We start from the raw sequence: 15271 nt of genomic DNA, 5'->3' as shown, positions 1-15271 counted from the left end.
TTCACTTGCTCAGTGAATTGAGGCTTCATGTTACTCCCTGCAGACCATGTCCTACCCCTTTCCAACCTCTCAGGACTGATGACTTATCCAAACCAAACAGCTGCTTTTCTATTCAGGGCTATTATTCAGTGTGCTACTGGGGGCAGATGGTTGTTAATCGGCAGATCATTAATGTGGCAGACCATTCTCTTTTTCTAGCCTTAGAAAGGTCACAAGGTGTTAAGTTCCCTCGCTCCAGGCTGATAAGATGCATATCTTTTGATTCAGTTGGATTTTTTTTATGTATAACTACAATTGACTTACTGTATTCAGTGATGGAAGGAGCTTTTAATTAAACATTTTTCATTCAAAAGAGTATTGTTTTTGTGGTATAAGAATGATAAAATGAGATGGGTTAGTGTCAATTACACTGTGGCTGTCAGAAAGTTTGAGTGCTGAAATCTGGTGAGTGTGAATCATAATCAGATAAGAGTGAGGATGCTCAGCTGTTATTCTATCACAGTCTCCAGCTATATGTGTCAATTTTCTGCAGAATTTAATTTAGCCCTAATGATGAAGAAATCTCTCTATTTGCACAGTCCTGTCAAGTCAAACTTTGGACAATCTAAATGAACTAGACGAGGGCTTCAGGGAGTAGTGGCAGAGTGACATGCTGAGGAGGTTTTATTTTCTTTTCCATTCATGCAGGTTATATTGAGGAAGCCTGTATTATTCCATGTCCCTCAGACTGCAAGCTCAGCGAGTGGTCCAATTGGTCTCGCTGTAGTAAATCATGTGGGAGCGGGGTAAAGGTTCGGTCTAAATGGCTCCGTGAAAAACCCTACAATGGTGGAAGACCCTGTCCCAAGCTAGATCACGTCAATCAGGTAATTTTATTCATATTAACATTATTGATACAGCTTTTTCCATACCTCAGGTAACCCTTTCAACTGTATTGGGTTTTGATGCAGAAAAACTACACAGCATATGGGGCAGATGCAGACAGAAGGAGATGGCTTAAATTTCCTCAGTCAGTGTAGGATCTGCTTTCACTATTTAATCCTCTGCAAGAGTTTAGCACATTATCTGAAGTGTAGATTGGAGACAGTGAAACAATCTTAAATGCAGATTGTGACAACCAGGTTTCTGGAGATACTCTTTTACAATGGTTGAAGTATGTCTGATTACAGATGCAAAAACTGCTAAGATTCTTAGTGATGTTCTTCAGCCATCTTAGATCAGAAAAATAATAAAAACTTCTCAAACACTCTGAGTGTTGTCTCAGTATCCTTTAGGGTGTTTTAATCAAGCTGGAGCTTGACCTTCCAGCTACACTTGCACTGGCACTTGCAGTTCCAGTGAGGAATGTGCTTCTGCAGTCAATATCCGAGTTGTCCCACTAACCACCCTTGATTTTCCAGTACAGCACAGTCAGGGTGCACAAACTGGATCATCTTCAAATGAAACTAAGCCAGGAGACATGATCCCAGGGCACACTAGGAGTGCTTTGAGCAGTAATGAACATTTAGTCCATGGGACCAAATTTAGCACTAATCCAAGTTAAACCTCTGAAGCTTGTTTTTGCTCCTGTTTGCTTGAAGAGCTTTAGAAAGAAAAAACTACATTTTCAATTAACTTACACTTTTCAAAGTTGATTTATATTCATATTACTGTTGAATTTAATTTATTTTGCCGAGACATATTGAACAACCACATGATCATCTTTGTATATATTCAAAGACTGGAAAAAAGTGTACTGTCAATTTACATTTGAATAAAATGCATGTACTTAATATTATCCTATTGACATTTTGCTGGCATAGACTGAAATGGCTTGTTGATCTAATTTTTTACTTTAGGGAATGTAATTATTTCTAATTTAGAAAATAATAAGTGTTAAACTGCAACTAATAAAATAAGTTTGTGATCTACTTTAACAGAAAAGAAACTAGGAGGAGAGTTGCTGGATTTGGGTTAGTGTGTAAAAATGTTTTAAAATAGGAGGAATGTGTTTCAATAGGAACAAATCATAGTCCATACAATAGTCTTTTCCCTTCTTTAATATTCGTATAGTACATAATAGCCTGATATTTTTTCTGCATCGAAGGTGATTTTGCCTCTTATATGCAACACCATTGCCCTCTACTGGTACTTGGACTCGAATCTGCTTGTTGCAATGTTACTTGGTGCTTACCAAATAATAACATGATTCAAAATGTAATTATTGTAAAATTAAATTGAAATACAGTACTTCATGAGAAGGGAGTCCTGCAGATAATGTACTAATGTCAAAAAGTTTAAAGGCTATATCTTTCAATTTTAAATACATTCACAGTCAATTTTTAAGTCAAGACATCTCAGAAATGTGTGGAGGAGAATATGCCTGCATTCTAATGACCAAGGAATTGTGAGTTAGTTAATTAATCCAAATCTGATCAACCATTCATTCGTTTGGAAAACTAGTGACACTGCAGAATATTTATTTCAATTATTAAATATAATTAGTTTTATATATGTGTATATATATATATATATATAACATGCTTACTTGCACACATACAAAACATAATGGTTAGACTGGGTCTTTGCTGGCTCAAAAACCTGGGAGATGATGTACAGAGGGGCTACACTTGTAGGCAGAGATCTAAGAATACAACCTCTGAGGAAAGACTGCAACATGTAGTCTAGCCCACAGAAGAGAAGACGGGAGGGGACACGCAGGCAGTCTGCAAGCATGTACATAAAAGGCTGTTGTAAAGGAAGAGGAAATAATCCATTTTCCATGGCCATCGTGGATAGTATAAAAACTGGTAGGCTTTGACTGCTGCAAGCAGATTTGGGTTAAGCCTTGGGAAAAGTTTTTAATGGTAAGGCTAGTGAAACATGGGAATAAAGTGCTTAAGATGTCTGTCAAATTTTAAGAACAGGTTACTCAGCATCTGTCAGGGCTGACATCTGTATTTTCAGCGGGGACTGAACACAGTGAATGCTAGATGTCTTACATCGCCTGTGTTCTCGTGTCCACTCCTGGGCCACACATGCCAGGGTGGCTCCCAAACCACTCTCCAGCTGAATGCAGCTTGCTCTCTGCATGCTTCACTAGGCTAAAAGTCATCATAATTACAATAATACTATAGTAAGGATTCTTATAGGATTGTATCGATGACTTTCAGAGGATTTCAACTGAAGAGGCTAATCTGAGGTTGTTAGAGGAAATAACAAGGATAAGTGCATCCCTATCTTCATTGGCTCCAGGCATTATTTGCTCCATTATCCAGCAGATGGGTATGCAATCCTTGTGCTAACCAACTGTCATGGCCTGCAGTCATAGTTACAGAATGCAGGTAGGGTCCAAGTAACATCACTGAATGCAATGCAATATACAGTTCTGCTTTGGCTTTCTGGTGAGAAATCCAATGTTTATGTTACTGGAAGAGCTGATGAATATGCAGGTTTTATGTATTTCTTCTTATAAGAAGAATTCTCATTTCTTGTTATATATTTCACTTATCAACGTGAGATGTATAGAGACATTTCCCTAAACTAAGGCTTCCCTATTTTCATTTTGGAAATTCTTTAAAAGAGTAATATAGTGCTACTTTTCATGGTACTACAAGTTGTGCACTGAGTCTGGTAGTTTGCTTAATATGCATTTACACCACTGATCTTCACATCTGAGTTAATGCCTACATAGACATCCCAAATGTGCTGGCTATTCTGGTTTTGTTGGGCATAGGCACAGTGATGTATCAGATTCTCTGCACATTCGTTGTTCCAGGAATTTTTTTTTTTTGTGACTTCAGGTTAACTAAAAAACTATCAAGCCATCAGTGCCCTTTTTCCATCAAAACAGTGTCCTGGAAAGAAATTAAGGACTTATTCAAGACAATGTCTTAGTTGCAGTAAGTGCACTAGTTGTGCCTGAGGATTTTATCTCACCATAGAGAAACTGGATTCCACACTGTGTGAAGAGTTGATGCTCATAGTAGACAAAAAAAAACAAAAAACAAAACAAAACAAAAACAGTTTTGGACAAACTTCTTCAAAAATGCCTCAAAAAATTGTTGTTTTTTGCTTGAGAGAAGTCATAGAATATTGTCTGTAATAAAAATGAAATGAATACTATCTAAATACCTATGTTTCACTCTAATCTTTCTTTCTTTTTATCTTTCATTTTTCTTTTGGATTCATGACAATACTTTCTTCAGGCTCAGGTAAGAGATTCTAAAATAGACAGATAACCTTGACACATGCTTCACTGTTTACGTTGTCTCCCTTTTTTTGTAATGTATCATTAAGAAAATGTATGAAAAACATATGTAAATTAACAAGATACTTTTTCACGTCTGTATTCAAATATATGCATAATGCTAATGCTAGAACACAAAATATATTTGAGTGACCTGAGGTGGTTAGAAATGAGCTGATATATATTGATATCATTTACCTTAAGCTCACCTCTCCTTAAAAATACAAAAAAAAAAAAAAAGAGAGTTTACCATAAATAAATACATACATACATAAATAAATAAATGAATAAAACAGAGTTTATATGTAAATCATGTTGATGTTTCAGGTAGAAATGATACAGCATGAGTTTAGAGAAAATCAGGGAATCTGTCATTGGATGACTTTTTGACTTTTGACTTTTTTTTTTTTGTTCCTGTAGCTTTGCATCAAATACTTTATCTGTATTATTATTACAGCCTCCAGATTAGCAACTTTTGTAGATGCCAAGTTACATTTGTTATTCTTATTAAAAAAAACATTATTTTTTTTTCTTCTTGTATCTCAGCATGATCGCCGTTGCATATTTATCTTGCTTGTGTGCAACAAAACTGACACTCGGTGTGTATTCCAGGTATATGAGGTGGTGCCATGCCACAGTGACTGCAGCCAGTACATATGGGTTACTGAGCCCTGGAGCGTCTGCAAGGTGACCAATGTGGACTTAAAAGAGAACTGTGGAGAAGGTGTTCAGACAAGGAAAGTCAGGTAAAACAATATTGTTCCTCCTTCAATTTGAAGAACCTTCTCTTTCAGTCATGGCTGTATTTAATTTGATGTAATTCTGAATCTTGTATAGCGTTAAGTTTGTCCATGGTATACTGGGCCAGAACCCTGGCTCATGTAAATCAGCAACGTTCAGTGAGTGCAGTAGAACTCAGTATACTGGTTTTGAATACAGACTTTGATTTCTAGTTTATAAACTAATGTACATGGTACTTCTCACACTGCTACAAACACTGCAATGTATAATTTTAGTGCTTTTCTAAATTCAGAATGGCCCTCTTTCTATATGAAACTATGATTCAGGAAAAAAACAAACAAACACTAAGTACATATACATTCAGGAATAATAATTATGCTTATTACAGGAAGGAGTGGCAAAAGTGAATAAAATGAAAGAAGAATCCATAAATTTTCCATTGTTTACTGATCTGTTGAACCTGATCTAAGCATCTTGTATGCTTGCTCATCATCTTAGAGCTGTAATCAAAGTCTAATTAAAATTAGTCTCACATGTTATGGTACGCAGCAGGTAAAGCAGTAGATTTTGTGGTTTTGAGTGTTTTTTGTTGTTGTTTTGTTTGTTTTGTTTTATGGCTAACTGCAACACAGCACACAATTTGAGGTTATATATTTGAATAATAAAGCGTAATATGAATTCCATGTTGAAGGTCCCAAATGGGAGGTTTACGCAGTGAACTGCTAAATGTTCTCTTTTTTCCTGCCACAAATACTTAGGAACTGGCACATTCACAAGATTTTGTTCAAGATAACAACATTTCTTCAGTGTAAATATTAACTTCGAGAGGGTCGTAGTCTTAATATTTGCTTGACCAACATTAGACTGCACAATTCTTCTCATACAGTAGCATCTAAATAGATTCCCATATTCAAAATACTCCAGTATAAAAAATCAGAATTAATCAGTTTTTATGCTGGAAAAATAGACTTCAAAACTATCATCAAAAATGAAGAAATACAGAGATTTCATCCCTCTGGGACTAAAAACCTCTAAATTTTCATTTATCGTCACATAATGCCATCAGAGTACTAACTGCATGAAGGAAATATATGCTCATGCTGTATCTCATGTTCACCTTAAAAAAGAGAATGTTAGTCTGATAATATATTTGATAGTAAAAAAATGTAGTCAAATGGAAGAAACTAAGAATATTTCCATGAATGTGAAAGGCATCATATTGACTGGAGCTTTTCCCTGGATAATAAGTGTAAGCATCCTTAATTTGAATGATCTTAGTCACATATTAATTGGTCTTCTGCTGTCAGGTGACAGGAATAAGTTAGCAGTAGGTTTGTTTACACTGAAAATACTGTGGAATGAAGACTCATCTTTTTCAGTTCTACAAAAGTGAGCATAGTTGGTTCTGATCTTAACTGGGCTTCCAGCTGCTGATTTAATATAATGGTAATTGAAAAGCATATGTGTAAATTAGTGATTAACACTAAGAATATACAATAAAAGTTTTAATATTCTTAGATATGAAATTATTCGTTGAAGCATTCTCAAAATATTTTTAAACTATACATGATTCACATTATTCTGACTTAGTAAGTTAACGTCAAGTAAATCACTTGCCCAGAAACTCTCAGAAAATAATTGACAAGAAATGTGTAAATTCAGTGCATTTTGTCATATGGCTGTCATCTGTTAAAAAAAAAAAAAGATTATTTTTGTCTCTTCAGCTTTGCTTGAATATTCATAGATTAATACCTAATTCTGTTACTTCGATTAATTGATTATTATGTGCTGACAAAATGTTAAAAAGCTTCAGAATCCTGTGATTTATAGTAACTGTACAAAATCCATGGCAAATGGAGTTTATGTGCAGTTCTTTTTTCCAGGTGCATGCTAAACACTGTGGATGGTCCTTCTGACACTGTGGAGGACTATCTGTGTGATCCTGAAGAGATGCCACTTGGTGCTAGAAAATGTATCTTACCTTGTCCTGAAGACTGTGTCATGTCTGAATGGGGATCGTGGTCTCGATGTTCTTTGGTAAGTGTACCATTCAGTGTAACGTTTATGGTTTTAGAAGGATGCTTTAAAAATATATGAATTACTGTGCAAAGATGCTGAATTGAGCAGTGATGAGTACATATGTAAATACTTATATTTACTGTCATCTTTAGGATTAGGATACTTGGTTGCAAATGAACTGTGCCAATATCTTTAATTCAGTGAAGCTGTTCCCAAAAAGTGCCTCTTACTAAATAAATATGTCATAAATGGGCATTCTTCAGTGTAGGTAGGTTCTGTGTGGTGGAATAGCTTCAGCAATAGCTTGTGTCTAGCTGTGATCCCCTCCGTGGCAGGAGAGTATAGTCAATGTACTAAAAATGTCACTATCCTGTAAAGAGCAAAGTCTGTAGATTAGCACTGACCACAAAAAAGATAATCCTGGGTCTCCCCTTCCCTTTCTGGGAGGAATCTCCAAGGGGAAAAAAAAAGGGGGGAAGGGGGGGGAGGGGTTCAGGTCCTCTGAGTATTCAGACTCTGGTGCACTGTAATATGACATTTGGAAAGTGAGCATCTGAATATCCAATTTATGAATGAAATAATTTCAAAGCATTGTTAGTGAAATATTAACTAGTTAGGAAAATACCAAGGTGTTATCCAATTAGAGTATATTTCACCTTGGGTGGTACTAAGGTGAAACAGCAGACTAAATTCCCTCTGAAATGACAAGGAAATATTTTCTTATAGGCAACAACATGAACCCATTATTTTACATTTTCATTCTGTGAAGATACTTGAAAGGTTGTTACAATATTGCATCTGAACCCTGAAAAGGCATCAGGGTTCTGAAATATCAAAGCTCTTTCCAATTTCTCTTTCAAGCCATGCAATGGAAGCAATGTCCGTGAAAGGTCAGCTGAATCGCTGAGACAACCAGATGAAGGAAAGTCTTGCCCTGCTGCCACTGAGACAGAAGTCTGCACTTTGAACAAAAACTGCTACCACTACGACTACAATGTGACAGGTATTTGGGTCTCATGATGTAGTGGCAGCTTAGGACTATGACTAAGTTCCATTCACCTTACAGGGTGGATTTTTCAGCTTTCTGTTCTTATCCAGAGTGAGCCGTGGGGCTTGTTCTAAGAACTGATCCACTTTATTTGATTCAGACAAAATATTATTGGAGACTTTACAACTTGGGTGTAGTGTCCATGCTGTAACTGCAGGAAATTAATTTCTATTATTGTTTTGTGATTTTCTCAAAATCCATGCAGATCAAACCAAACATGAACTTTTCAGGAAGGCATCATTGTACTTTCCATTTGTAGTAAAAGTGTCTGCTTCCTAAAATGTGTAACAGCTGGCCTCCATGAGCATTTACATGTGTAAAAGTTGCCGTGAGGACTATTTTAGGACATCAGAATTAGAATTAAATGGAAAAACGGGTCATTATGAGTTTTATCTAAAATTTCTGCTGCCCTAATGAATTCCTTATTTGCAGACTGGAGCACATGTCAGCTCAGTGAGAAGGCTGTCTGTGGTAATGGTATTAAGACACGGATGCTCGACTGTGTTCGCAGTGATGGCAAATCAGTTGACCTGAAGTACTGTGAAGAGGTGAGTGGGTACCTGTGAGTAAGCTCCTTTCTAGTGGTAATAATTAATGCTGAGCCATCTAAGTTATACAGCATGTAACCCATCATCACCAGATGTTTCACAAAGCTATTCATGGATTGTTAAGTACCTCTGAAATGAACAGTGCCATCAACAGTGATTTTTATACAATTTCCTTTTAAGTGCCTCCATGAAGGTATGCTAATTATTATGTCCTGAAGGAAATGACTTAGAAACAATAATTAATAAAGTAGAATAAAGGTAATAAATCTTAATCAGAACACTAATCATCATTCTAATTTGATACAATTTCTGCATGGAGCTTTGGACAGCTGCCAGTATCAATCATTTACTCAATGTGTTGGAAAATATTTCTCACATGCCATTCGGCAGCTGGGCTGAATGTTAACTTCTCGTATCCAGCTGTGCAATGTGAAAGGTACCCAAGCTAGTGTGAAAAAAAGTGCAGCATGAATGAAATATTAATGAAATAGAAGCATATATGGAGAGGTAATCAGCAGATAGGAACCCTTACATTTTGAAAGACTGATTTTGCAAATGTTCAAATTATCTTCATATTTTACAGGACATCTTTTATGGTATTTTGTGCATCAGTCTTAATGTTTTTAGTCACATGGAGATAGTAATATGAAGGAAAGGGGGAAAACAACACAAGTCTTACCCGTGTTTCTTGATGTAAAATTAACTGAAATTGCGTTGGCTACCATTCCCCCACCACCCAGACATCAGAAAAAAAATCACTTGCAATGGGAGACTAAGGTGGAGTGCCTTCCACAGCAGCTTTGGTGCAGACACATCTTCTGTTGGACCTTCCTGGCTAGTAGCTGCTCTTCAGGACGTGCCTGTAGAGAAAGGAGTCTTGTCAGAAGCAGAGGGAGTCACGTGCCTTGGACTATGGTTTTATAATGATGTATTAGATCTATTTAGGCCTCTCTAACTCCCTCCATAATCCTGGATTCTTAAATTCATAGGTTCGTAGCAAAGGCAGAAGTTTTCAGCTGAGGCTTGGCACCCAGCTTTTGTGCCAAGTTTCTCCTTATCACATAGATCTTGGGATTAAAATCAAATCTAGTAATTTGATAATTTATGTCTCAGGAAAAAATTCAGGATCTGCCCACCTGCCAGCAAGTTTTTCTGAAATTAATAGCAGGATGCATTAATGCATTATTTTAATATTTTATTGCATTAAAATAAAAATTTTGGCTCTTGGTTTATTTGTAGGAGACAGCAATATTGATTAATTCATACAAAAACACAATATAAAATATCCATCCACATTAATATTTCAGCAGGAAAAAAATGGTCTTTATTAGATATTTAGGGGAAATATATTTCTTTTTCCATAAAGGCATTAAATTATTCCTATTGTTAACCAAAGAATTAATTTAAGCAACATTTAAAACAAATGTTTTTTTATACGTTGAAATTTCATTGCAGAAAACCTCTGGAGCTTTCCTGCTCCAGAAGAAATGAAAGTTTATTACCCAGAGAACTAATTAGGGCAACAGAGATAACAGGGATCTCAAAAACAACTTGCCATAAATGACTGGCAAACAGACATCACTGCAGTGGAGTCCTGGCTTTATCAGCAACTACTGTGATACAATTTTATTTGCCCTGTTGATTTGCTAGACCATATAGAGATACATCTTCCTGCAGAAAGCTCTGATCCACACCCTAGTCAGACTGTTAAAGCTATTTATTGAATAATGGATGTGTAAGCAGTAGTACAGCAAGGTCAAAGGCTGAACCAATAACTGTGAGGAGTAAAACCTGTTAACCTGATTAACAACAAAGCCAAGCTTTTCAGATCTTAGCAGCCCCTTCATTCCTAAAGCTGTGAGGAATGCCCTAAAGATGTGAAAGTGAACTCTGTGACCTTCCAGGCCATGAAAGGAGAGTGCTGAAGAAATCAAAATGCGTGTACGTACACCGTGCACTTCTCAGTAATCTAATCACAGGCGGTCCTTCAGTTTTGTTACGGTTTTTATGTATTTTTGCATTATAAGGACAGTACAGAAATATTAAGCTCAAAATAAGGTATGTGTGGTTAGAGAGACTGAGGATAAGAGAAAGGTGAGATAATTTTGTAATGATTTAACTAATGGAATTTCCCTGGGCTATCATAAAACTTTATATTAGCTGTCTGAGTAAAGCAGACATTTTGTTTAATTTATGGGTAGATACATTTATAGAAGTATGATTCTTGTCAGTATATATATGCAAAGAAGAGAGATCACAGTAGCTAAACCTATTCTGATCCCTTAAAAAATGAAGGTCCCTGACTGCAATGTCTGACTTACTTTATAATTTATGGTTCAAGAAACTAATAAAAGCCATATATTAAAAACACCCTTCACACTGTCTTTTGACTATCACTCTCTTCAATACATTTCATGTGATCTCATGTTTGTTTCAGTCAATCAGCTAAGAAGCTAGCCAGTCATCCTGATTAGTGCCAGGATAAATCAATTTCTAGAGCTTATTTCCAAGCCCTAGTTATGTTAACATACTTCCCTTCAAACTCTCAGGACAGAGTGATACTGGATTACTTGGTCTCTAACTCCACAAAATTAGCACATCACAAGAACTCGTTTTACCTTGAATATTTGAAAATAAAATCACCTAAAGCAAGCTGGCCCTGGTCATGTTTGTAGGCTTATTTTTGTTCATTTACCTGCAATTAAAGATCAGAAAAGCCTAGAAAGCAGCAGTTTTATCTGTATTAGTAAGCAAATGAAAAACTTACTTGTTTTATTGACAAATAGTCTGCCTGTCAGATTACGATTAACCTCCAGCAGAGGCTAATCTGCAGTGCCAGACAGTCCTAGAAACAAATATAGATGCTTTCTGTGGATCACAGGGTTTATGGAACATGTTGGTCTGGCAGCTGGCTGCCCCTGGCGTGTACAACCAGGAGTACAGGATGCTCAGCACTAGCATTCAGTGTAATTCCAGTGTTTGCCGTTCTCTAATCAGAAACCACAACTCATATAGAACTCATCCAGCAGCCCTTTCAGATAAGGGAACTACTGAACAATTTTCCAGATGTTTTGTCAGATAGATTTTGTAAGGTCTGCAAGGTGAACTTTGATTGTTCAAATGAAGGAAGGAGAGGGATGAGAAAAGAATATGTGATTAATATCAAATTAGAGCCTGCAAATTGTTCCCCACATCCACTTCAGCAGCACATCAACATCTAAGATGTGCAAATGGCAGATCCCTAGGGGTAATTTGGCCTTTGACTTTCTCCTCTTCACCTTTTAATATCTCTCTTGGGCTTTTCCTTCTATAGTTGCCAAAGCCCAGCTGAGAAGGCCAGTCATAAAAGAGAGAAATCATGTTTCTCTAATGGCCAGGAACAAATTCAGCAGGCTTTGAGCCTTTGCTCAGAAGATTTGACCCAAATGCCAAGCCAACTTCAAAGGCTATTCTCTGGTTTCCTAATTATCCAAATTACAGATTATCCAAAGGTTTAAGGTGTTGACTTTATGCGATAGCTGGATAATTAAGGTTATACTGTGCTACAGAGAAAAGCCAAGAACTCATTCTTTGATGTATAAAACAGAACAGAAGTCTAAAATCCAATTTGTCTCAATATGAAGTACTACAAATGCAAATTTAAGACTTGGTGAGTCTATCATGGTGAGGCATTTACAGTACTTGTGGTAGTTTATTTATGGAGAATATGTTAATGTTGTGCCTAATTATTGCTCTGTGCTTGCGTGTAGTAGGAAATTCTGGTTTTATTTCCTTTTTAAAGTCTTAACTGCTGGTTTTATGCCATTAACCTTTGCAGTCATTAAAATTAATAGGTTGTGAAGAGTCTAGTTTGCCTTTTTTTTTTTTTTCTTTTCTTTAAAGCCATGGATTTATCTCCTTAGAGATATCCACAGCCATCTGGGATTATGAAAGGCCTCAATAATGATCAAGGTTCACTGGTAAGCGCCAGTGAAGAGGACAGTCTTCTATGTTGTGATCACCGACATTCAGACATCATCACACTCTCTGCTGCCCTGCATCAGAAATAGTGTGGTCAGCAGGACTAGGGAAGTGTTTGTCCCTTCATACATGGCACTGGTTAGACCATATCTCAAATATTGTGTTCAGTTTTGGGCCCCTTGCTACATGAAAGACATTGACTTCCTTGAGCATGTGCAGAGAAGAACAATGAAGCTGGTGAAGGTATCAGAAAACAAGACCTATAAAGAGAAACTAAGGGAATTAAGGTTGTTTTGTCTGGAGAAGCGGAGGCTGAAGGGAGATCTCAACACTCTTTATAACGATCTGAAAGGAGGTTGCAGTGCAGAGAGTGTCAGTCTCTTTTCTCAGGTAACAAGTGATAGGATGTGAGGAAATGATCTGAAATTGCATCAGAGGAAGTTTAGAATGGATATTGGGAAAAACTTCTTCCTGGAGAGGTGATCGAGCATTGGAACAGGCTGACCAGGGAAGTGGTAGAGTGCCCGTCCCTGGAGGTATTGAAGAGACGTGTGAACATGGCACTAAGGGACATGGTTTAATGATGGGACTCGTTCAGTCAGGTTGATGGTTGGACTTAATGATCTTAAAGATCTTTTCCCACCTAGATGATTCTATGAAATGAGATTCTAAAAGTCCTAATTGCTTTACTTTTTATTTAGTAATGAATTCATGTTTGCTTAAAGCTTATTTGCTTCAGATTCACCCTGTCCAAATGCATACGCACTGCACTGTTGACACAGACTGGATGTTACATGCTGACCATTGAATATTTTCTTTTAGCTTGGTTTGGAGAAGACATGGCAAATGAATATATCTTGTGTGGTGGAATGTCCTGTGAACTGCCAGCTCTCTGACTGGTCATCTTGGTCTGAGTGCTCTCAGACATGTGGCCTTACAGGTCTGTATGTAGTCTTGGAATATTTCAAAAACAAAACAGCTTTTGTTTGTTTGTTTGTTTGTTTTAAGTAAAATAATATCTCTTTATGCAGAACTAGAAAATGTAGGTAGTTAGGGTGAATGACAGGGATCTAAATCAACCTTATTCATGGAAATATTATTTTGATGAGACCATACTCAGGAGAATGAGAATTTGGCCTTCAGTAGTTTCTGACTCGAGGAATAAAGTGAGATATGATGAATGATATATTGAGACCAAAAGAAACATTGATGTGAATATTTTTATTTCTTGGGGAGTGGGAGGGTGGGGTGGAGGATTTCCTCTTGAATTTAATTAGTGGTGATTTTAGAACAACGAAACTTCTAGAAATACATAGTGATTAAAATCAATAACTTTAAGAACCACAAAATATCATATATTTAAACACAGAACAAGAAGCAAGGGAGAGAGAGTTGCTTTCACTGTGATCACATTAATTTGATTTTTCCCAAATGTTGCTGATCAATATGCAAGTTTTTCAGTTTAGAGCATGTATACTATTCTAGTCATGGAGGAGTCTTGTTACTTATTTGTACTGATATGTATCAGAATTAAGACTTAGAAGTACTGTTGTGCTAGGCAACTAAGATATACATACTGCTGAAATAGGACGGAGAAAGCTCTGCTGTGAAACTTCTTTGTTCTAGATCTGGAATATGTCACTATCCTTATTGGATGGTTAGCAGTGTATGGAATGCCATTTCAGCTACTAGGCTCAGAGTAAAACGGTCTTCATGGAAGAGCTTGAAGTACAAATATAGATAAGAAAATGGCAATAGCTGTTATATTTTGTTCTCTTATTCTATGCTATATTCCTTAGAAAAGGAAGTGATGTTACTGAATGGGACTGTCATAGCAGTTCGTTTTCTGGGGAGCAACTGAGCATCACCAGGGAGAAAAATATCCAGACTGCAGGAAGAGCTAAGAAAGGCAGGAAAGGAAACAGAAACCCTGGCAAGGAAAGCACCAGCAGTGGACTGGAGAAAGTGCTTACAGAGGCAGGCAGGCATGAGGAAACGCTTCTTTGGGGCAGCAGGGGACAAAGTTTACTTAACCCTGCTGATGTAGCCTATTATATTTTATTTCTTTTCGCCAACACAGAACCATCCTGAAGAACAAATCAGTCTAACCATTTTGTTGTTATTTATATTGCTGTTTCTCATTTACAGGAAAAATGATCAGAAGAAGGACCATAAATCAACCATTTCAGGGTGATGGGAGGCCTTGTCCTTCTCAGATGGAGCAATTCAAACCCTGTCCAGTAAAACCTTGTTACCGATGGCAATATGGTCAATGGTCTGCATGCAAAGTAGAGGTAAAAGCCATAGGGGACTTTGAAGTTATGAAGCTTATATAACTAGGCTCATTTGTGACAGGCTTGGATATCTGCTTAAAAGCAGTGTAACCAATTTGCTTCCATATCTCTTATACAAAAGGTGAAGGTTTATTCTTAGAGTTCATATTTGTCAACAGATATAACAATGCCTACAGATATTCAAAGTATAAAGGTAAACTTTGGTACCTGCACAGCATTTTTACTAGTAATCAAAATCCTTATATTGTAAAAGAATATCTGTGGAAATACATAGGCATCCTTAGTGAAAAAGCCTCATACTAGAAGAAATCTCCACTTGAGATACTATTGTGGTTTCAATTTAAAAGCATAAGCTAGCTCAGTACTTTAAATAACAGTGGTAGCAGCAGATTATTTTTTTAGTTGCAAATGTAAAGAACAATGTCTTATTTCT

At 36.7% G+C, this 15271-nt stretch overlaps 1 protein-coding gene across 1 annotated transcript in view; it reads left to right on the top strand.

The window, feature by feature from the left end:
- THSD7A (thrombospondin type 1 domain containing 7A) overlaps nucleotides 1-15271 on the top strand; it is a 297034-nt gene that overhangs the window by 265211 nt on the left and 16552 nt on the right. The window contains exons 18-24 of the mRNA XM_080578905.1: nucleotides 688-866; nucleotides 4841-4974; nucleotides 6853-7006; nucleotides 7850-7991; nucleotides 8469-8584; nucleotides 13367-13484; nucleotides 14693-14838. Of these exons, the coding sequence (XP_080435031.1) occupies nucleotides 688-866; nucleotides 4841-4974; nucleotides 6853-7006; nucleotides 7850-7991; nucleotides 8469-8584; nucleotides 13367-13484; nucleotides 14693-14838 (989 nt within the window). The remainder of the gene's footprint in view (nucleotides 1-687; nucleotides 867-4840; nucleotides 4975-6852; nucleotides 7007-7849; nucleotides 7992-8468; nucleotides 8585-13366; nucleotides 13485-14692; nucleotides 14839-15271) is intronic.

This window comes from Anser brachyrhynchus (assembly GCF_964034855.1).
Source record: "Anser brachyrhynchus genome assembly, chromosome: 2".
Classification (NCBI taxonomy): domain Eukaryota; kingdom Metazoa; phylum Chordata; class Aves; order Anseriformes; family Anatidae; genus Anser; species Anser brachyrhynchus.
Note: the sequence above shows the minus strand (reverse complement) of the source record. Positions and strands in the feature narration are given on the sequence as shown.